This window comes from Electrophorus electricus, chromosome 20 (genome assembly GCF_013358815.1).
Source record: "Electrophorus electricus isolate fEleEle1 chromosome 20, fEleEle1.pri, whole genome shotgun sequence".
Classification (NCBI taxonomy): Eukaryota; Metazoa; Chordata; class Actinopteri; order Gymnotiformes; family Gymnotidae; genus Electrophorus; species Electrophorus electricus.
The window spans coordinates 5,772,569-5,796,135 of record NC_049554.1 but is presented as its reverse complement, the minus strand read 5'-3'; the positions used below and the strand labels follow the sequence as shown (position 1 = coordinate 5,796,135).

Sequence of the window (23,567 nt, the reverse complement as noted above, 5' to 3'; positions counted from 1 at the left end):
GAGGGTAATTGGATTAATGTGTTCCGGTCAATTCAAGTGTAAATACATAATAAGATAACGATAAAATAAAATGTAAAGAATTGCACCATGGCACCAGAACAAAAAGTGAAGTCTGAAGTCTGTAGAGCTGGAAGGGATACAAAAGGATTTCTACAGACTTCCATTAGTCCACAGTTCCACGGAGGGAAGGATGCCTTACACAGATCGGAGCAAAGGGCCAAAGAACTCCGAGTTCAGGAAATTCTGCAGCAGAATATCGGCATGTCTGTGATTCACAGCCAAAATAAAATCAACCCGAGTGGCTAGAACAGAAGAAAATGTGTTTTAGAATCACCAAAACAGCAAGACTGCTGCAAAAGAAAGGTTACTAGAACTGAAACACTTCTGTGCATTGGAACGGACTGAATGAGAAAATTAACCCTCACAGACCACAACAGGTCTGACCACCAGCCACAGAAATCATTCTACCAATTAATTAATAAGAGTAATAATAAGAGTTCATCTGTGCCAACAGTTACCTTAATTGTACAAAAAGGCACGATAACATAAAACGTGTTTTTTGTTTTTTTTTGCTTGTTGAATAACACTATTATAATTATGACCTAGTTAACAGTTAGACATTTTAGAAGCCATTCATATGAAAATCCAGGTACTTCAAAAGGGATTTTATCCTCAGAGCAGTCTTAGATATCACATTGTCCTATATACCTTTTGTATTAATCAAGCATTTATGCGATTATACAATGACATTTGAATCAAATATGTTAACACAAAGAAAACGTTTAAAACCCTTTATAGAGCAGTGCATGGGGTCCGTGCTGGGTTTGGGATTTAAGACGTGGCAGCCCAGGCTGGAGAGCCGTCCGTCACGCGCGCCTGTCCCTTATCTGCTGTGCACCGAGTCGGGGACGCACGTGCGCGCAGCGCGCTGACAACATCCACTCCGACGTAACCCTTTAGCAGACGTAAGAGCAGGCACCCTTTACTCCTACCCAAGACAAAAAATAAACCCCAGCAGAACTACTCAGCACCAAAAGGTCGACTTTCACTACGCCCCAAAAGCATCGCCGCTCAGAGACGCTTCCACGCTCTCGGTATCGTCGTTGCACGGGACGCACAATGACGTGCACGGGTTCGTGTTACTCTGGTGCAGGAAACCGACTTGGCTGTGGCATCCGGCGACCCGGTAACCTCAGTCTGGCGCTTCTCTGCTGCAGACCAACCTGCTTTTCTCACGCAGCTGGAGACTTTAGACGCAATTACAGTCCCGCGTCGGTGCGAACGGCGCGGAGTGACAGGAACCGGGGGAAACACACATCTTTATTACCTTAAAGTGGATTTTACTGCGCGGAGATTAAGTGCATATCTGGACCAAATTACGCCTCTAATGGTAATATCTATAATCTCTCACTCAGGAACCGGCACGCAAGAATTAAAAGATAACGCAAGCATAAACAGGTTCCAGACAGAGTTCTTTCTACAGTTTGCTTGAAACGTCCAGAGCCAAAAATGCCTTTATTCAAAACTTAGTCTGACTTATAAGGAGCGGAGAATGTAGACATATAAGGGAGACCGAGCGATCTTGGGGGACATTTCTCAGCATGTTCTCGGGTAGATTTGGTAACACTAACACTTTCGCGCCCCCCAGTGGTTTGTGAGCGTTCCAGTAAACCCTAAGCTGAGATGCAGTTACACGCCACTACAGACCGGCACGACTGTCGTGAGAAAAGGTGCCAGTTATACAATTACAGGAACTTAGGATACAATAAAAGTGTATAGAAATTGAACTGATAGTTTGAGTTTGGGAGGATCCGATTGGTTCAACATGCAATAACAAATCAAGCTAGACAGCAGTTTATAACAACAGTTTAATTTGTAGTTCTAACTTGACACTGGAGGAATTCGTCAGTCTTTTTCCATTTTCAATTTTTTAAATCTGGACAGACACCAATCTCATGAATTCGGTCGCTAATCTCATAGCATTGAAAGCACAATTTACAAAAAGTGGAAATCATACAAATACGTAAGAAACATTTCAACAGAAAAAGGTGGTGGGGGGGTGGTTACCATGCCAATCAATGTCATATTGGACCTTCAGAAATTTGAGAGACCAAAGTACCAATGACACACGGTTATTATAAAAACAAAAACACTAAAGAAACAAAATAAAACCCTGGTACAAGCAACGGAGGTGAAAACCCACCCTCACCCAAACCAAACACCCCCCAAATGAAGAATACGCAGAACATGCTGGGAATGAAATGCATCCAAAACCAGACCTGCTACCTAATTACCAGGAAACCCCCCCCCCCCAACCCCCCAAAAAAAACCTCCAACTAACTCAAATCTCAAAGTCTGTGAACATCTTGACACTCTGAGAAACCTCTTCTCATGCAGTTTATAGATCTTAAAAGCACAATACAGACTTTGAGGTGTTGAGTGTACAAACGTGGACATGCTTGCAGACTACCTGCATGTGTGTGTGTGTGTGTGTGTGCGCGCGCGTGTGTGTGTATGAGAGAGTTTGTGTGTGAAAAAGGAAGGCTCGGATGTAGTTCTTCATGGCCTGACTAGTGATGACCACAAGACAAGACTACACTGTGTGCGCGCATTTGGATGCGTACATGCCATGTGCTTTACAGGGCGTCAAGCAGACCGTCGATGCGCGCAATGAGCTCCTGCCGCTTGCCAGCCAGCGTTTTCTCTGACGTGATGTACGTCTCCTTCTTCACCTTCCCAGCCACTAGTCGCTCCGACTCCTGACAGGACTGACACACCAGGTCCTTCACCTGGCCATCCAGCTTCTGTACCTCCCCCACCTGAGAGCGAGAGAGTCAGTCCTGGGTCAGCATCCTCATCTCATGGCATTGAAAGCACCAAAAAAATAAAAAATAAATAAATCAGACAAATATGGAAGCAACAAACTTGAACAGAAAACGGCGGAGGAGAGACCATTCTGGTGGTAACGTCAGCTCCTATTATACCAAAAAGCCCCCAGATATTAGCAGTGATTATTTACAACACCTGAAAGTAATTCTGCGTCACTTTCTCCCTACATACAATTTCAGGTCAATTCATCACGGGAACTGTCCTTCTCACTGAGCCGATTAACACATCTTTTAAATGTCCAGAATTACACGAGAGTGTCACTCATCAATTACTAGCTTTTGACAGCAATGCCCTGGAGACTTAAAAATCACCCTTCATCATTTGTGACCCACCACACCCCAGGCGGAAAAAGGAGGGAGGCGAGTACCTTTTCTGCCAGATCCGAGCCCTCGGCCTTGAGCCGAGCCTGCAGAGCAGTGATGTCATTTGTGAGGGCACGGTGCTCCGCCTCCAGCGTCTTCCGGGCGCTGTTGAGGGTGCCGGAGTCGCGCGACTGCTTGTAGCGGTTCACTGCGTCATCCATGTGCCGGTACAGGCCCAGACGCTTGTTGACCAGCGTCAGCACCTGCTCTGTGATAGAGGCCACCTTCATGCGGACCTCCGCCGCTGGATCCTGGGTCGTAGGAGACATGGGTGGGGTGGAGGGCGGAGAGAGAGATGCACGCGTGTTAACTTTTTCTGTGTGCCGGATACCTGCTGGAGGTTTTGTGTCATGGACCAGTAACTTACTGCAGCGGTTGCTAGTGTTTTGAGCAGTGAGTGCTGTTTGCAGCAAGGTTAGATCAGGGGCGATAACTACACCAGGTCTCCATCCTTGGAAGATATCGGCACTTGGTTTTTATCAGAGGGGATACAGCTTCTATATTAGCCGTTTCAGGCCAAGATGTCCAAATTAGGTTTATATCTGAAGTTTATTTAGATTCAGAGTGGGTGCAGTTGATCTGCTTTGAACGGGAGTATTTAAACTGCGTGGTGTTCTGAAGGGGAGTATTTAAACTACTTTTTTTTTTTTTTTTCTCTCTGAGGCAGGGGATACTGCAGGGATGCACATTTTTTTGTATCGTCTCCGCCAACACACCTGCACAGCAGAGCTGCATCAGAGGTGCTGGAGAATGACACACAAGCATGGGACTAAAGCCTGACTAAACACAGACTGCTGCAATTTTGGAGCACAAGGTTAGGGTTGTGTGTAAACATCTAGAGGTGTAACCTTGGTGATTGAGAAGTCCAGGCGAACGTAAACGATGACGGTGAAGAAGAGGATGTAGAACGCCCCGACCACGAGCAACGGCTCCTGCATCATCAGGATCTTGTTGAAGGTGTAGTGAACCTGGTACCCCCCCCACCACACACACAGTATATAAAATTCAAACATCTACCCTCATCGCCTACATTAATTCAATAAGCACCTCACAGGTGTGCGCTAATTGTGTAAACCATTAATATGTTGTGGGCAGTGGTCCTGAGGTCTGAAGCTGTCCAGTGATGTACAGTGATGGATCAAGCTGTGCATAGCAACAGATGGACTACACATCTGAAATTGTAAAAATCTGTAAAAAAAAAAAAAAAAAAGTACCTATAAAATTTGTTTACTTAAAATGTGGGCAGAGTCTAGCCTTACCACCATGTCCTGGATGTGATGCTCCACCAGGTTCTTCTTGGTGGCAACCAGCACAGGCCTGCCAAACGTGTCCAGGTAGGTGTAATGAAGCTGGTCGGGGCCACGCACGATGGGGTAGGGCGTTTCCAAGTGCACGTTTCTGTGCAAGAGAGACGCATGTGTGGACCGAGTATAAACAGGAGGGATACATGGTTATCTGAAGCGTAGTCCCCCCGCCTCCCAAACTCATTCTCCATTAACCCCTCGATAGTCCAAACTTTTTTGTTCACCATTTCAAAAGAACTGAGTCAGTACATCATGGGGGGGGGGGATGATAAAATAACAGCAGACCAGTGGCAGGGCCGGTTTAAGGTGCGAACGGCCGGTACCTGGCTCCCTCGGGGAGAATCAGTTTGACGGTGAGCTGGTCGATAACCTGGTCATCATAGACATGATCCACCAGACGCATTTTCAAGGCGTACTGGTCACCTGGGGAGCACGATTCACAGATGTACCATAAAACACAGCATTAAGCATTTTGGTTGTAATTAAACAAAAAAAGTCCCCTCAAACTTCGTAACGCCTCTACCGCCAAATACAACGAGCAACAAAATCTTACGGACACCGATTGGCATCACTCCGGTTAGAATGCCAACTGATAAAACACCAGGCCGCGAATACTGGAGACATTAACATTTCTAAGCATTTCCTCTAAAGCAAACCACACAGATGGACGCACCCAAGGTGTAGAGATACTCGTAGCTTGGCAGGTTGTAACCAATGATGTAGTGCGTCTTCCAGCCTCCGAAGAGTGGGAACCGGGGACGGACTTCGACCTCGACAGAGTCCTCCAGCACCTGCAGGTGGGAGGTGGAGATGTTGCCGATCTCATCGCGGTAGTACACGTCCTGAGCCGAGGCAGGGAGGATGGTCTGCGGAGACAGGAAATGAGGCGCATGAGCACACAGAAAGAAAAACAAAACCAAATCTCTGGCCTGCGACGACGCGTGGACTAGCAATAATGAAAACGGAACAGTGAAAACACAGATCAGCTTTCATGACACAAACGAAGCTTAGACCAATTTAATAATACAACTTAATACAAAATCATCGTGAATGTGAATCCAAAAAAATCCAGTTTAAACAACTTTAAACCAGGTGTTGAACCCAAACCCACAAATGAGCCCAGCTCAGCGATTAAATGCACTAGGCGCTGAGAGCTTCCCGTGTATGGACGCAGAGCGCACCTTGAACGACTTGACGGAGGAGATGCCGCTGTCAGCCTGTCGCTGGTAGTCGTAGCGGGAGAAGGGTCCCTTCAGCACCGCACCAGTGTGCCTCAGGTCAATGGTCTCCTCCACGGCGATGTTGCCCCAGTGGGAGACCTCGATTGTGCGAGTGATACTGCTGATGGTGAGGAACGGGCTGTTGTTCTCGTAGTGGATCTTCATAGCGTCCTACAGGAAATGCCAGCAGTGCTCCAACACGTCAGGCAACCATTAACGTACAAATGCATCGCATGGACTCCAGGGTTCCCTGACACAGCGCTAGACCTACAAACTGCATTTATTAGTTAAGCCTTCCTAACTGTAGGACTAAAATGCATGTGTGTCCATTAAAACTTAGTCCCATCATGCAACTTCCATGCAAAATATACTTAACTGCTGGTTAAAACCCTTTAAAAAGAACCATAGGTTGCATATAATTAAAATAACCTGCATCACAAGCAAAGTAAGAAATTTCAGCTGCAGATGCATGGCTGTTAATTACTTCATAGTGGTTCAAAATGACTAATCGGTCCAATCTCTCAACGTCACACCCCGTCTCGTTTACCTGGCTGAAAGCTGGGACATCCTTGAACGGGCCGTACTCGATCACCTCATCATTCTTGCTGGGGTTGCCCAGCTTGGTGTAGCTTTCCACAGTTTTGGAGGCCAGTCTGACCCGGGTGGTCTGGCTGCGGGTGGGGTACGGGGAGTACAGGTAGTGGTTGCCCTGAAACACCACCAGCTGCTTCTCCGCTTGGGTGATGTGGCTAGGGAACGGGTGGAGCACGTGTGTGAACACCGTCTCCACCTTGACACGCAGCTTCTCGCCCACGGCCAGTGCGGAGGGCAGCTGCACCTGGAAGAACGTACCACTGCAAGAATAGGAGAGGGGTGACAGAATAAGAAACTGCTCTCAATGCCAGTGTGCACAGTAAACCATAAACGATGGAAGAATGTACCACTGCAAATGGTACATCCTCAGAGAAAAGGATGAAATGTGCATCACTTCACCATAAGACCCACAGCATGCATAGTAATTCATATGCAGCATCACAGTAGACATGCCGTACGTACGTACACACACACACACACACACACACACACACACACACACACACACACACAGAGAGAGTCTTAAGATCATGTGTTGCAAGGGAATCTACTTCCAAAGCACAGAGCGGTGAAATGTCTCACACACTTTGCTTGTCAGTTTTCAGGTGGCTTATATCTGCATAAACTGTTCCTTCACCATCCCTGGAGCAGCACCCACCTGCGGCCTTGGATGGACGTCTCCTTCAACGCCAGGGAATTATCTTCCTCCTCGTCACCTTTCACCTGGTCATGACAGATGATTGGCAGGGCGACAGTTTTGTTTCGGAAATGCACATTGGAAACAAATCCACGTTATGTCTGTTTGCTATGATCGTGCGGTCTCTTGTGTAGCAAACTAACAGTTACATACAAGACAAAAGCAGCAAACATTGAAAATACATTATCCTGTTGTAGTTACATCTACACTATGTTTCTATGGTAGTTTCATTTAAGGCAGTTTGCAGATTGGTGGAATACACGGAAGTGACTCGCTCAAGCAGCGCTTACGTGTCACGCAGCCACTGACAAAGCGATGTGCACGCGGAAGTGCTGTGTAAAAGCACGAGCTAATATAGAAGTCCCAAAGCACGGAATAATCGCCATAACGATACAACTTACACCTTTATCCACCGGCGTATGCCGTTAAAGCCTTAGATCGTTACCGGTCGGACGCGGCCACCGGAAGGTTGTCTAGCTAGCAAGCTTGGCCTGCGCCAGCTGGCCAGTTAACGTTAACGCACAAGAAAGGTGGACGCTAGCAACTGAATAACTAACCAAACAGAAATAATCCACGCACGGCTCCTTGGCTCATGATCACGGTGTTATATTAACGTGCTCAACTGTCATGCACACCAAGCTAACGCTAAGGGGTTAATAGCTTTTAGCTCTCAGCTAGCTTCAAAACTAACTAGCCAGGCGTTTATGCGACTCGCAGCTCTTCCAGATGCTACTTACAGACGCTCCGATGTATGCGAGGTGCGGCGCAAGGTCGGACTCCAGCGCGAGGGTAAAGCTTTGCACGGCCGAGGCTCCGTGGTTCGCCACGAGCACCTCCGCCGACACCTTAGCGAGGTGCGTGCTGAGGTCGAGCGTGCGTCTCACCTCCTCGTTGACCAAACCGTCCGCCCGAACTGCACAGAGCAGCCAAGCGAGCCGCAGAAGGCAAGATGGCAAACGAAAACCGGTACCTCTGTTCTGCATGGCTGCAGACACCTATTGGAAAATTTGTGTTGAACGTTCTAATAAAATTTCCCCGATCGCTGGAGCGAGGCCCGTGCAGACGCGCGCTCTACTGTGGGAACGATGACGCTTCATTCAGTCCTGCGGTGACGTCGCATCAGGGCGGGCTGGAGCGCTCTCAACTCAACTATAAGCCACTTTTCCAGATTGAAAAAAAAAAATCTCTTGCATATCTATGGTGACATTTAAAAAAAACAAAAAACAAACATTCAAAATGTAATTGGAAACGGTTTATTGAAACATTGATTCAGCAGCAAATGTTATTTGCACCGAAATGAATTACAATTAATCAAAATAAGAAATTATGAAAATCACCCTTCATATGGCAACAAACCAAAAACAAACAAGCAAAACCATAAACAGCCCCACTCACCTCAGGTAGGTAACCATTTTACTGAACCAAGGATGATTTCAAAAGTGCCCAAAGACTTCAACTTTAAAGTTTTTAAAAAGTAATGGAGAAGAGAATCAACAATTGATGTTTTACAACATTTTATGAAAATGTTTGTCTATCTTAATAGCTACAGTTAATAACAAACTTAAGACACAAATGTGTTCAAAGTGCTATGAATCGAATTAACAATAAAAAGCCAACTGGCCAGACGTACATGTTTTACAAACCCACATATGAAAACTCTATTACAGAATGAACTTCTCTAGTACAGAATGAACAGAAATGGTTTAGACCACTGGTGCACCAGTCCAAGGTGGCAGAATTTAGTATTTTCTTGATTCAAAACAGCCGATTACACTAGCTTAACTTCACCAAAATCAGTCAAATCAGGTGTGTTAGAGCAAGGAAAATCCATCCGGTACTGACGCTGGATGTGTCAGAGTTAGATTTTGTGTATGTTGTGAGTGTGTCGAATGTTTAGGGTGTCTCGGAGCATGAGGTCCTGTAGCCGCCACAGAGCGTCGGCCATGGTGGTGTGGGCCCCCTTGCTTTTCAGCCAGTGAGTGGGAAGTCTGCTTTCTTGTTCTTTCGTGAGGCGTACATCTTTTCTTCGAGCTGAGGTGTCGCACGGACGCATTTTTTAATGTACACGACGTACTGTAAACTAGGGGATGTAAAAAGATGTTTTAAAAAATAAAGCACTCACCTGACAGAGTCTGGTCCCATTTGCTAACAGTGGACGATTCAGCATTGAGTCCCTCTATGTACCTCAGGTAGGCTTCAGAGTGAAGGAGTCGTTGTGGTTTGGGTGGAGGTGCCACAAATATAGGGGTGGATGGCTGCAGAAGGGCAGGCTGTCCCACATGCCCCTGCCCTGGGTAGGGTGGTGGTGCTTGCTGGCTAGGACCCATCCCACCCACCTACAGAGAAACATGTGACTGTGATTCAGAGGAGAGCTCCGAAACAGGGACCAGGCAAAGTGGTGTGGGAATGAAAAAGTTTACCATTCTAGGTTGGATTCCCACCAATCAAGATTACCGTTCTAGATTGGATTCCCACCAATCAAGATTACCGTTCTAGGTTGGAATCCCACCAATCAAGATTACCGTTCTAGGTTGGAATCCCACCAATCAAGATTACCGTTCTATGTTGGATTCCCACCAATCAAGATTACCGTTCTAGGTTGGAATCCCACCAATCAAGATTACCGTTCTAGGTTGGATTCCCACCAATCAAGATTACCGTTCTAGGTTGGATTCCCACCAATCAAGATTACCGTTCTAGGTTGGATTCCCACCAATCAAGATTACCGTTCTAGGTTGGATTCCCACCAATCAAGATTACCGTTCTAGGTTGGATTCCCACCAATCAAGATTACCGTTCTAGGTTAGATTCCCACTGATCAAGACCAAGTGGTTTTTTGTAAACGTGTACTTGTACTTACCCATTTTTTATGCTGAACTCATCTATAAAGACATACATATGACTTTATTTATGAATTTCTGCTTGGCACAAATCAATAGCACTTCTGATTCTTGAGTGTAGCTTGTACGAGCATTAGGAGGTATAGTGCTTCTATTCAGTATTACCTGAGATCCATAGGGGTTTCCTGTAGGCCCCGCGACCATGCCATTCACACCTGTGAAAGGTAATCGCAGCACATGTGCCAAATGAGATCGCTGGCTGAGGTCATGCCTGTTGGAAACTGGACTATAGAAACAACTGCAGCCTACTGACACACTCATGCCTCCGTACACTGCTGTCTGAGAGAAATTACCGCTAATAAAAGCACTGAAATCTTATTAACCCTTATTTACAAAATGTTAAGATGTGTAAAGATTTTTTAAAAAAAGTTACTGGAAAATATTGTTACTGGATAATATTATTGGGTATTATTGGGCAATATGATATAATACAGTTTACGTAAGGTTTGATTGCAGGTTAAGTAACTGCATGGTGATTGCAGGTTAAGTCCTCTAATGTGCCGTTACCTCCCACAACAAAGGAAAATGGGTTTTCCGTATCGCTAAATGAACACCACATTTCTTATTCGGTCCGGTTTGCATGGCTGGCTCATTCTGGGGAGAGGGAGCCCCGGAACCTTATGGGACAGGTAGCCCCTCCAGGTAGAGTTTGAGAGGCAGACAGGAAGCAACTGCAGAAGGGGTGGGTGGTAGTGGTTGTGAAGGTGGAGTTTGGGGGAGGGTGGAGCTGTCCTTACCCAGGTGCGGCATGCCCGGGAAGCTGGACATGCCCGGTGGGAAGTGGTGGGGTAACACAGGCACCCCCATATGATGTGACGGCATGCCAGCCACACTGACAATGCCATCAACGGGCGGCCGGAAACTACCCATCATGCCTTTGAGGAGCGAGAGGAGGGAAGATGGCAAAACAAGAGATCCATGCATCAGTAAAACATGCGGCCTAACTAGGATTAGGGAATTCATGCACGGTGCCTAGGAAAAGAGACAGGAAGCTTAGTGCATCAGAGACATGATGATGCAACGTTGTTTACTGCATGTGCAGTAAGAGTTACATGGACCGTTAATTCATGCACATGCACCTGATTGACTGAAAGGAAAAAACGAGATTTGGGGCTTTTAAGAAGACGACGGGAGGAATGCATTAAAAATCATAACTGTTTCAAGGTGTAAATGTAAGATGTTAAAAAAGTGACAGCCCTGGCATGAATCTGAAGCACACTGTTAAGGGTGAATGAGGAAGAAGAAGGAATGACTGGAGAAATGACCAGCAGCAGTTAGGCTTCTTATTGCAGCTCTGTGCGGCACCTGTGAGGTGTGTCCACCGTGTCTGGGAGGGGTTACCTGCCATAGGGGTCATGCTGGGGTTAAGCATCCCCATAGGGATCGGAGAGGCCACCACCCCCATGAGCGCCCCTACTGGGGTACCTGCTCTCGGGGAGTTCTGCTGATGGGACGCTCTCTCGCGCTCCTGCTGCTCGGCTACTTTGGCTGCCCGCTCTGAAACAAACAAACAAACACACACTGTTGACCTTGAATAACGACAGTGCAACAGGCTTCAGTATGTGTGGTTAAGGCACTTGACTGGTAAATCAGAAGGTTGCCAGTTCAAGTTACCACTGTTGGTCTCTTGAGCAAGACCTTTAAGGCTCAACTGCTCAAACTTTATTCAGTCATAACTGTAAGTCGCTTTGGATAAAAGCATCAGCTAAATGTGTGAAGTCCACGTTGTGATGAATTTTAAAGCAGTTTATGAGCATGAAAGCATGATCCAGTCAACTCAGTGAACAACCAGGCAGCCAACAGCTTCATCTTTGCGTCACAGTATCAGTATCAGTATCGTCATGCCATCACAGTGTCAGAGCTGAACTTCATGCATGTTCAGCTCTGACACTCACCGGACAGATGCGGCGTTCCGCTCTCACCTTCATACTCGGCTTTCTTGGCCGACTCCAGGTTCCGCCACTCGGTGCCGACGAGGCGACTCAGCTCCCCGAACGAGAAGTCTGGGTGCTGAGCCTTGATCACCGCCCGCATCTCGCTGCTGAACAGGATGTAGCCACTCATATTGATCTTCCTCTTCGAACCCTCCTTCTTCGACAGGCCCTTTATGGACTTGGGCAGGGACTTTGGGGCACAGAGAGTACAGATGAGCCGAGGGCAAACTCAAACTCCTTCTGAGCTTTCTACAGCCTAGCACAAAACTAAGCCCTCTGGGACACTAGGTTAAAACACAGGTGGTTCGTGTAAACTGTGGGCAGGGTTGTCCACGGGCGTGTGTGTGTGTGGTGTGGAGATTACACCAGGTGGCCCAGTCTTATATGTGAAGCATCCAGCTGGGTGGAGAGGTTTTTGTTCCAACCAAGCAGGAGAACACCAGCAGGTATCAGTTTTCAAATCATTCATTAGCTGTATTAGTTGTGTGGGTGTGTCAGGTGTGCTACTGTTTGGCTGGAACAAAAACCTGCAGCCGGTTCAGGCCTTTGAGGTTCAGACTGCCAACCCCTGCATTATTCTACATAAACACACTTGTGGCATTACATTATACTACAGGCTTATGTAAGCGGTCCATCCATGTGCCTGTGGGCATGCGGTGACGACTGTGGTCTAGGCGTGGCGGAAGCTGAGGGTGATCCCGGCTCACCTGCGTAGGAGCATACGGGATAATGTCCAGGTCGCTGGCCAGCGGCGTCTGCAGCTGTGGCATGCCCTGAGCATCAGAGCCTTCACCATCGTCGTCACCCAGGTCTTCCAGCTCCTCATCCGTCATGTCAGCAAACTTGGCCTCCAGCTCCTCGATTTTCTTATCCAGCAGGGGGGATGGCTCTTTTTGGGGCACCATCAGCTTCCTGTGGGAGCAGCAGCAGCTGAGTAACTATTACACTCTGACGGCCGGATGGGTTTCCCCGCAAGTTTAATAGCATTGACATCATCTCAGCTACTGGAGAAAGTGTTCGGATTAACTCTCATCCTCGCACTGTACAATGATATCTGGGCTATGACGCTTTTAGGAGACTCATCCATGTCTACTCACGACTGCCTTGTCTACTGGGTCTACTGGGACTATCTGAGTGTGATCTTTCTTAAGATGTTTACTCTGAACACTGCTTAGAGACAGGGGAAAAAAAACACACACACATACATACATATATACATATATATATATATATATATATATATATATATATATATATATATATATATATATATATATATATATACATATATGAGAGAGAGAGAGAGCGTCATAGATAGATAGATAGATAGATAGATAGATAAACAGCCATGAAGAACCTCACCTAAAATAATAGATTTCGTCCTCCACTACTTTGGCAGAGAGAGGGAAACGCTTCAAGCCTTTAAACTTCTTCATCTGCCTCTCGCTTTCGATGTAGCGGCTCTCACACAGCAGCACGTCCTCCTCCGGCACCTCAGTCGGACGGCACGACAAGTAGTCTTTGAACGAAGACACCACGCACTTGCCTGAGGAGCACACAAGCCAGGTGGAGGAGAGGGAACCACAGCGAGCTGTTACAAGCATTTACTGCACAGACTGGACTGATTCAAAATGCAGACTTGATTTCAAAACAAACAACTGAAGTAACATCCTTGAGAAAAAAGGATTTCCTATAAAGTAGTGTAATCAAGCTAGAAACAATGCAAAAACCTATATACAAGACCTCAATATCTAAAATATGAGAGATAGAGGAAAAGAGAAATAAATGTTAATCAAAACGTTCAGTCCTGTCACTTTTAATCAGCGTGTGCAGCACAGATCTCGGTGTGTGACATAAAGTACAGTTTGACGTTTAAGTCAGGTGGGGCTGTGAAGGACACCTGTAATGCAAGTCATGGGGCAGGCCTCTTCCAGGTTGCTAAGGAACACCTCCTTTTTGTAAAACATCTTGGTGGGCTCGTGTTCGGTCTCTTCCGGGTAGATGAAGATCGGTCCGAAAAAATAGGCGGCACCGTCGCGCACCCACATTTTCTCGATCCTGTTTCGAGTCATGCCAGATCAGCGGATGTTGGTCCATCGCAGTAACATACATCACATGCAAACGTTTCCAGTGAGCTTTTTTTTCAAGCCGAGTGTGAGCTAAATGACGAAGGAAGGTGCACAACGAAAAGTGCATTTGCTCTACCTGCCCACGCGGTGGCGCACTAGGCCGTGAGAGCGCACGTAGACACAGTCGCCTACTTTGAGCCAAAGGTCGTTGTAGCAGAGTTGCTCGTAGTACTGGCAGCCCGGCTCACCGTTGCTCACCTCCATCGGCACGTCTGCCTTCTCCTGCAGACGCAACGCTGCGGTTATAGCAGAGGCCCGACGCGAAGGACGGCACGTGGTTAAGTCATTGCTACAGGTAACGTGTGCTATCGAGCGAGAGGAATTTTAAATGTATGAGAATTCTAATGACTAGGTGTTTCATTAATTGTTAGGTGTTTAATTCATTAATAGGTGTTACTGTGATCTTGCTAAACACTGCCTGACTGACACAGTGATGAATACTTAGTTCCAGAGATTTCCTTTAAGTTTCTCTTGTGTTCTAAAAACACATAGATGCAAATTCTCTTAACCAGGCATTACCACCTCATCATTTTGAAGTTCTCGCTTTTTGAACAAATCATGTGGGTCTCTGATGATCACCTTATCAATAATGGAGGCAGTGGTTTTGTTGTCCTCTGTTGGTTCTGAGGTCTTCTCGCTGTCCTGCTTCGGGGCAAACATAGAGGCCACCCGCACCACGGGCAAAGGTGTGTCGCGAGGGAAGAATTTCACAGAGCTCAGGGGCATGGTCCACATCTTGATCTTCTTGAAGGACTTGGTCTTGGCCGAGTAACGGGACTCGCAGACAAAAACATCGTCGGCTCTGAAGCCCTCTGGGCTCAGCTTGAAGTACTCCTGCCAAGGAACCGCAATGGTCGTCAAACTAAACTTTACAAAGATTTGGAAAACGACGGCACTGTAGTAAGGCTAATGTTAAAAATGATGCTTGCTCTACCATATAACGCAGAATGCGGTTTTGCGCCACTTTGTGGTTCTGCCAACCCCAATCAAAATTTGATAAATACTTCATGAAAATACCCATCTACCAGACGCTGCAGGGAAACTGTACCTTAACAAACATGACGACGCATTTGCCCAGAATTTTGCTGACGGGGACTTTGTTGTAGTAGTCACTTTTGAAAACCTCTTTCTCCAGGAATTTGCGTGTGGCCAGATGAAAGGTCTCGTTTGGTCTGTAGAACCAGCAGCCGTAAAGCCACTTCTCCCCTGCAGCACAGACAGACACGCCTGGTGTGAACGCCACAAAACACTAAGTGTTTTCTGGGTATTGAAATGAAGAGTTTTGCGGGAGCACTCCTACAGATAAGCATGTTCCAAGGGCAGTTAATTACAGCGTAATCTAGTTTAGGACTACGCTTATTCGGTCTTCCAGAAACCCCCTCCTACACAGGTTACATCCTCTTCACCAGTGACCCGTAATCCCCTTTGGAGTTTTTAGAACATCAATTTTTTCACTTTGCCAGTCCTAAAACCTTCAAGCCCTTCAGTGTTTCAGCGCTGATGAAGATCAGTACCGATCTTTGCGTCTTAAGATATTCCATAAAACCACACAGAACTGCACAAACGCTGTCAGTGTAATACCTGCGTCGTCCTGCCAGAGGCGCTCTATGCACACAATGTGGGGCTGCAGATTGGCTTCGGCGGGCTCTACATAGACGTAGTCTCCTACGTGGTACATCCGGTCACGGAAACTGCAGTCCTGACTGTACGTACGCTGGAGACATCCCTGGCCCATCCCACCAGACGAGTCCTCACTCCTCTCTGCTTCTGGTTTGAGGTTGCCCGAGCAACAATAAATAATAATAACAACAACAACAACAACAACAATAAATAATAACAACAATAGTAATAATAATACAAGAGAAATTAGTATTTGACATCTAGTGCTAATATTTTCATGTATTACTAGCATATAATCAATATGTAACTAATTGTTTAATTAAATTAAGATATATCCTAAAATCAAAAGTAACGTTAGTACCCTTAAATCCTTATATATTCAGTGTGCGTTGTATTGGTTATCGGATTTTATTTACGCTTCAGGTGTGATGAGAGGACTGTCATGACATGATTAGTCCTGAGCCAGTTCTGAATCCTCGCTCAGCACCGCCGAACCCTTGCATCAAGACTTCTTCTTAGAGTTTAATACACACTAGAAGGGCTTATCAACAGGCTTCCATAGTAGGAGGGCTTACGTTTTATTGGTCTCCAGGAATTCAGAAAACAAACAAACAAACAAACAAACAAACATGCGAGGTTGCCTCCAAGCGACGCTCAGCACGTTTCCACTGACCTTTTTTCTCCTCCTCCCTCTTCAGCTTGTCCTCCTCCAGCTCCTTGGGGAGTTTCTCCTTCTTCTCCTTGTCCACGTCGCTGTGCAGGTGTTTGGAGGTGTAGCTGAGGGCCGGGCTCAGGAGAATCTCGCCATTCTTGCACAGCTCATCTCTGATCCGTATGAAGAACTGCTGCAGCTCCACCGCGTCCTCGTAGATCTCCGAGTCAGTCCTGTCACGAGACAGGGGACGCCACGAGACACAGCCGCTCTACATTTCTCTACGGTAACTGACTGAGCCAATATTATACGCATATGACCGTGTTGGCTGAAGACAAAATTCACCTGCGTGGAATCATATCTACAATCGTATGTCCGGTCTAAATTTCTTTTTTACCCATTCCAGCTTCCGACGCGTGTAAGCGGAGGATGGAGGACTCGGGGACTGGGACAGGGCCTTACCTGTACATGCGCCTGGCCTTCTCTAGCACCTCAAACATGTGGTCCTGGAAGACGTCCAGGCGCTTGTAACGCCCCTTGTCCACGTTGGCGCGTATGATCTCGAAGTTCAGCTTAGGCCTGTCGGGATGGCTGGGGTCTTCGGCCGCGATCTCCGCCAGCGAGTCGCTGTAGCAGCGGCCTTCGTCGTCCTGGTGACCCAGCACGGACACGAAGAGGCTGCGGATCATGTCCTGCAAGAGGCGGGGCACGTCGGGGACGTGGGCGTCGTCACTGCCCTCCAAGTCCCGCCTGGTCCCCAGGAGGACCTTGTGCAGCACAAGCGCGTCCTTGTAGATGAGTGACTCGGGCTCGTTGTAGGTACACGCGTTGTTGAACATCAGCACCAGGTCTTCCACCAGCGCATCCACATCCTGGTACTTATTGGCCAGCATGTGACTCTTCACCCGCTCCATGTCTATTGGCCTCTTGATGGCCACGTAGTAGTCCGGGAGCTCCGCCCGCGAGGGCAGCCGCAGGAAGATGGTGCTGAGGCGTCTGCCACGCTTGTCCGTGTAGTTCTTCACCGCCTCGTACAGCTCGCTCAACTTCTGCTGCAGAGGGGTCAAGTACTTGGACTTCTTCGGTGAAATGCCACTCTTCCCTGTCATTGGGAGGTGGAGGAGATGTTAGCAGCTAACATTTTTTGCACTTCTAGGTGTCAGCACTGATCCCTGTATTTCAACAGTATTCTAGTTCAGTGGTGTCTTGGACTGTCACCTACTGGACTGGCTAGGATGTATTCTATGAGTAAATGACAAAGCACTTTTGTAAGTCGCTCTGAATAAAATGCCATCAATGTAAATGTAAACATGGTTAATAGTGAGTGTGGGCTAATAAGCCTGATCTAATTTGCATAATGCTATAGGGCTATCATTTGTTATTAGCAATGGTAGCACCGTTGGGTGATGACTATTCCTTTAAGCAATATCCCCAATTCATGCTGTGTCTTAATCTGAGCTTTTCTTGTGTCTGCGTATTTGTGGTAGTGTGTAGATTTTATTTACTCATATAAGTGACATACTTATTTTGATTTTTGGAGAGACGATGTCGTCGTCGGGCGGGGGCCCGAGCTCCCTCCGTTTCTCTCTCATGATCTTCTCCAGGGTGTTGGCGTCGTTGTACACCTGGAGCAAAGCCACATGTGATCTCAGCATTCAAGTATGATGGCCAAGCATGAACGCAGTACCAGCTCATACTGTCCACAGTCTTCTCGGCGACACTATTTGGACTGCATCACTGACGGTTATTTCTGTGTCTAAAGTGATTTACATTAGTGACTTCCCAGTCAACTTTCCACATGAATAATCACAAGGATTCCCAATAACTATGCAGCCAGATCCCTGTCTCTGGAAATACACAAAGTCTATTTTATAGCACCCACCTGGGAGCCCTCTTCATTGTAATGCCTGGCGTTGCGAAACATCAGCTTCAAGTCCTCCACCATGATGTCCTCATTGGCGTACTTGTCCGCGCGGATGTTGTGGTCGACAGTGCGCAGGTCCATGGGCTCCAGGATGATCTTGTAGTAGTCGGGATAGTCCTTCTTGGAGGGTTTAACCATGAAAAGGTCACAGAGTCGGCGGCCAGTGCCCAGCACGCGAGCCTCAGTCACTGCCTGGAACAGAACCTTCATGCGGTTCTTCTTGGTATTCTTCTTATGACTGATGTTCAAATAAAAAAGAAAAGAAAAGAAACAACAAAAAAGAGACTCTAAATTTTTCAGTAAACAAAGCTTCATAGGAAATTTTGTCTAGATGAGCTGCGATGCAGGTGAGAATAAACCTCAGATCGCAATCAAGACATGCAAAGAAAAGTTTGAAATGAACCGCAGAGATGGAGTTTTTGAAGTTTAGTCTAGTTGTTTGACTGAGATGTGAGGAGCAGTGTTGAACAGCAGTTGTCCGACAGACTTTACCTTTTACGTTTGGTGCAACCACCGTCTGACAGCGTGGATGAGAGCATACTATCACCATCCTCCTCCTCTCTCCGCAATAGGTCCTTCCTCTTCAGCTAAAGACACACACACACACGGCCTTACTGCAGTGGGAGAACTCGACAACTGAAGTTTAATATGACTCAAAACCATGTTCATATCTTGTCACAACTTTGAAACTAATCGCTTTTCAGTTTATGGTATACAGGTTTACTGTTCTAGCTTTGATGGAACCCTCTTCCTGAACGTCAAGCTCACCTGCAGGAGATGCTGTAGCTTGAGGGCCCGCTTGTAAACACGCGAGTTGGGCGTGTTGTACCGCTTGGCGTTCTCAAACATCAGGTTCAGTTCGCTGTCCATCTGCTCCACACTCTCATATTCGTTGTTCTTCATCTTATCTCTGAAGTCATGAGACAACACACTTTAACCAGCCTACATTTTAAAAAACATGTAACCGAGAAACTATTGCCTACGCTTGGCAGTACACACGAACAGCGGCCATGAATGACATGAGTGATGTTGAAGATATTCTATTTTGTTGTACAGAAATGAACCTCAGGAAATTAACATGCTGCGCATGGATGTCCATTGCCAACTTGTGTTCTGCATAAATAAGGTTACGTCAAGTGTCGTGTAGCTTTTGGTGTCGCCGCTGCCTACCGGATCTGTTGCAAGGAGATGGGCTGGCTGATCTGCTGGTAGTAGCCAGGGTAGTCCTTCCTGGAGGGAAGCTGGAAGAAAGGCTCAGCTATGAGCTGTCCTTGGCTGTTCCTGCCCCCTCGCACGACCTCGTACATCTGGAAGATGGGATTGGACATGTCCATGTTGGAGTGGATGCTCTCGGCCTCTGACTCGCCCTCGTCGTAGTGCACCGAGCCTAGGGCGAAGAGAGGGAGAGGTGTCAGGGACCTGCTGGGAAACACGCACCGTGGTCCTACAGGCACACGGGTCGCTTTTCTTTTATTTTGTGTGCACGATCCCAATTCTTGTTCAAAAATAGTAAGGCATGAGGCAAGGACAGAGGGCAGAGATATTCTTAAACTAGTTCAGATGATTGGAAGATGCATTCATGTTTGGTTTGTATTTTCCCCCCCATCCGCTCCCGTTAATGTATGTAACAGTCTATTCCACAGTCTATTCCATTCTATTATAAGTTTTCCGTCTGGAAACGGGTACCAGACACATCAGACGTTACCTGTGTTGTGTGCAGAAAACTATCGAGCAAAGGCTAGCAGTGCGTAGTGAGTAGTGCCAAAATAAATTCAGAAATCAAAATGCTACGTTTGGTCAGCTGACTAGACTGTACAACAGCAACAGCCCCAGCTCTGATATGCCAGCACTGTGTAGGTATGCGGGAGGACTACCTGCTAGAACGCTGTCTTCATCGCTCTCCGAGCCGTACTGCAGTGCCGTGGTGATGGAGGACAGACGCTCTCCATGAGCGGACCTCCTGTTCCTGTTCAAACACCAACCGAACCCAAACACTGTATTCTGCATTTGTCTGTGTAAACCGCACTGTAAATGCCATGTGTTATTGCAGTGTAGATGCAAGGAGTTGTTGCTGTGAAGTATCTCAGAGATTTTCTTCATTTCATTTTTCTCCCAGCTAATACCTTCATTGTATATCCTACACAGGACCACCTAGGACATGCAGGATGGGGGGCAGGGGTAACTAGGACACGCGGGACAGGGCAGCTAGGACAGGCGGGACCGGGGCAGCAAGGACGCGTGGCACGGGGCAGCCGGGACATGCGGGACAGGGGCAGCTAGGACACATGGGACAGGGGCAGATAGGACATGCGGGACGGGGGCAGCTAGGACACATGGGACAGGGGCAGATAGGACATGCGGGACGGGGGCAGATAGGACATGCGGGACGGGGCAGATAGGACATGCGGGACGGGGGCAGATAGGACATGCGGGACGGGGGCAGATAGGACATGCGGGACGGGGGCAGATGGCAGGGGGACGCACCGGATTCGGATACTGCTTTTAACAGGCTCAGTGTGCTCCAGTTCCATCTTCCTCTGGGCAAAGATCTTTTTGATGTTGTTGGCATCCTGTAAGTTCAGTAAAATGCTGGCTTGTACAAAAGAGCATCCAAAGTAGAGATTTACTAGGCATTTCATTACAATTTACCTTGAACACCTGTGATCCAGGTTCATTGTACGTTTTGGCATTTCTGACTAAGAGGTCAATGTCCTTGGCCATGTGATTCACACTTTTGTAGTAGCCAATCTAAGAGGATAAAAATATTCCATGTTTCAATGAAAACAAGGGAAATATTTCATAGTGAAAGTCTGAGACACATTTTATACACACCTGTATCCGTTGAGCAATGGTCTTAAGATCGATTGGATCTTTGATGATAGCATAATAATCTGGGTATTGCTGTCGAAAAGAGAATCGTGAATTGTGAAGGAAAATGTCAACAGTGAATTTGTGGATATGATAGTGCTCAGTATACTCAATACAATTTTAGAAGGAAGCCTCTGGAAGAGTTCACTGATGAGTCTGCCATGTTCGGTGAATGTTAACACAGTGTCCAGCAGCTGTTCCAAGACCTCCCGAAGACTGGACACAGGCTGAGGAAAAGCGAAGGAGACGCCGAAGTGAGGAAGATGAGGTTTACTTCCATATCAATAAAGAAAGAAAGAAAGAAAGAAAGAAAGAAAGAAAGAAAGAAAGAAAGAAAGAATGGGTAGATGTGTTATATCCCCTCTCACCTCGTCCTCCGTTGAACCTCCGGGATTGTCCTGGGAGTCGTCCACGTCATCATCATCTTCCTCATAGTCGCCTCGCTGCACAAACTCATTTTTGGTGCGGATGTAGAGGTCCCATAACTTACACGCAGCCCGGTATTCCGGAGTTTCGGGCTGCAGGACGAGGGAGAGTAGGGGAGTGGGTTATTTTACTGCCCCGTCGCCGAGCTGTTCAGATCCATGTGCATCATGACGCCTTACTTTGTAGTAAGCCTTAGTGTTGTTGAAGAGGAGCTGGAAGTCGACCGTCAGCTGCTCCACGTCATCGTACTCCTCCATCTTCAGCTTCTGCTGGATTTTCATCATGTCGATAGGCTGCGACACCACATCGTAGTAGTCGGGCTGGTTCCTTTTGGGGAGCGCGGGATCAGTAAACAGCTCTTTGCAACACAACCGTCCAGCCTATCATTGACTGTCGACAGCACCTACTCAAAACCTATTCAGATCCACAGACTCAGTCTGGGACTGATACTGGGATTGATCAAGTATGATTAGACTACCACCAGGGATGGATAAAATGTAAGAATTCAGGTCTCTCTAAAGTAGATGGTCTAAAACACAAAGCATTTGAAATGCCAGGCCAAGGTGCATTGCTGGTATTCAAAATTTATTCCAACAAACCCCACCCCATGTAAAATGTAAAATGTAAAATGTAAAAAAAGTGAGAAATAGCCCAGCAGCTCACCTCCTCTTCGGAGCCCGAATGAAGAGCTCACACAGCATCCTCCCCTGATCATCCTTATAGTCTCTGATTGTGTTGTAAAGCTCATGGCACACAGCAATCTGAGAGGTTAAAGGTGGATGGTATTAAATCAACCAATGCCTATTTTTCATGAACTAAAAGAATACGACACCATCTGATTACTTTATTAGGTAAACATACACTTAACAACTGTAGGCTGCCATACATTTTACAGTCTAATTCACAACTCCACTACTAGTATGTGAACAGACTATACCTGAGTATAATGTTAGCTTTATTGGCTAGGCTACAGCTACGGTGCAGATGTATTGGCGGGGGGCGGGGGTTAAAGGAAAGGTATAATGTGATAGGACTCACTGGATCAACTGTAGGAATGTTGGCGGTTCTTCTTCTCTTGCGACTGGTTGAGGGTAGCGATGCCGGCTGGCTGTCTTCAAAGTCTCCGCCGCTCACACTGCTGGACGGGGATGTAGTCCTCTTCCGTTTAGACCCCATTACAAAGGATTCTTTTAAAGGAAAAAAAAAACCTACATTTTAACAAACAAATAATCTCTGGATTATAACACCGAGGGCGACTAATTACTACGGTCGGAACGTTTTGTCTGACGCTTGGGCAAAAATATTAGAATTCAGATTTCACTGTTGTGGTAAATGAAGGCAAATCTCTTTAATGACGAGCCTAATCCCGGTTTACTGAGTGGAGGTTTTCATTCTCTTTGATCGTGCAGTCTTGACTTCAGCATCACAGTACGAACAATGTCATTAAATGGTCATTTAAAAGAGTCGAATTGCTGTACTGCTGCAAATGTGTTACTGCTTATGGTAAATATCCCTGACGCATTGTAGATCTTAATTGTTTACTCCGTATTATCACGTTGCCAGACATTTCTGAGGCGCACGGCTAGACGTGGATCAAAGCTCGGGCTTCATTAAAAAAATAAATGTAAAAGAAAAGAAAACAACGTCCACAATATGCAGCAGATTTTATTTGCGATATGCACAATTCTCATGCGTTTCGCAAATGCGTAACATTCGCGAATGCATACAAAAATAAGAAACCCACACGCATATATAATTCGGATATAATTGCAGACAGCGACCGTAGGAGTGTTGTGCAGTGTACAGTTGAAGTGGTGCAGGAATGACAGCTCGCGTCGGTACGGTGCACGCACACAAAGCCTCGCGCTGGATGCAACGTCGTTCTTCGTCGATGACGGGCGGACTAACTCAACGTGGATCAAATGTTTAATGGCTAAACGCTTTGGTGGTAGCCGAGGCTTACCTTCTGTTCCTTTTCGGGCTTCTTTGCGAGTGCGAGGGGAGCAAATGTTCGAAAAGCCCGATTGATTTATTAGAGGAAAAAAAAT

The 23,567-nt window shown here is 46.8% G+C and overlaps 2 protein-coding genes across 4 annotated transcripts; both read right to left on the bottom strand.

Moving 5' to 3' along the window:
* Nucleotides 1–2,513: 2,513 nt before the first annotated feature.
* On the bottom strand, nucleotides 2,514–8,179 carry rpn1 (ribophorin I). The gene is made up of 10 exons (XM_027020515.2): nucleotides 7,804–8,179; nucleotides 7,028–7,092; nucleotides 6,323–6,629; nucleotides 5,737–5,946; nucleotides 5,229–5,421; nucleotides 4,879–4,978; nucleotides 4,511–4,649; nucleotides 4,100–4,219; nucleotides 3,257–3,502; nucleotides 2,514–2,819 (listed from the first exon to the last, which is right to left on the bottom strand). Exons 1-10 carry the CDS (start codon nucleotides 8,047–8,049, stop codon nucleotides 2,637–2,639), a joined length of 1,809 nt encoding a protein of 602 aa, XP_026876316.2. The 5' UTR covers nucleotides 8,050–8,179; the 3' UTR covers nucleotides 2,514–2,636.
* Nucleotides 8,180–8,296: 117 nt separating this feature from the next.
* Nucleotides 8,297–23,566, bottom strand: pbrm1 (polybromo 1). Of its 3 annotated transcripts, XM_027020497.2 has the most exons (30): nucleotides 23,483–23,566; nucleotides 22,558–22,706; nucleotides 22,183–22,280; nucleotides 21,699–21,846; nucleotides 21,462–21,611; nucleotides 21,210–21,320; nucleotides 21,058–21,126; nucleotides 20,875–20,973; nucleotides 20,710–20,795; nucleotides 20,100–20,191; nucleotides 19,396–19,612; nucleotides 18,994–19,135; nucleotides 18,718–18,812; nucleotides 18,184–18,463; nucleotides 17,824–17,926; nucleotides 16,764–17,403; nucleotides 16,323–16,534; nucleotides 15,611–15,796; nucleotides 15,078–15,235; nucleotides 14,609–14,863; nucleotides 14,106–14,251; nucleotides 13,801–13,958; nucleotides 13,263–13,446; nucleotides 12,608–12,812; nucleotides 11,889–12,090; nucleotides 11,308–11,463; nucleotides 10,704–10,841; nucleotides 10,072–10,121; nucleotides 9,189–9,402; nucleotides 8,297–9,097 (listed from the first exon to the last, which is right to left on the bottom strand). In XM_027020497.2, the coding sequence occupies exons 2-30, from the start codon at nucleotides 22,693–22,695 to the stop codon at nucleotides 8,925–8,927; spliced, it is 4,905 nt and encodes a 1,634-aa protein (XP_026876298.2). In that variant the 5' UTR covers nucleotides 22,696–22,706; nucleotides 23,483–23,566; the 3' UTR covers nucleotides 8,297–8,924. The 3 variants fall into 3 exon arrangements, with proteins under 3 accessions (XP_026876298.2, XP_026876299.2, XP_026876300.2); XM_027020498.2 differs by lacking the exon at nucleotides 10,704–10,841; XM_027020499.2 differs by lacking the exon at nucleotides 10,704–10,841 and having other exon boundaries at nucleotides 11,392–11,463.
* Between the last annotated feature and the right edge of the window lies 1 nt (nucleotide 23,567).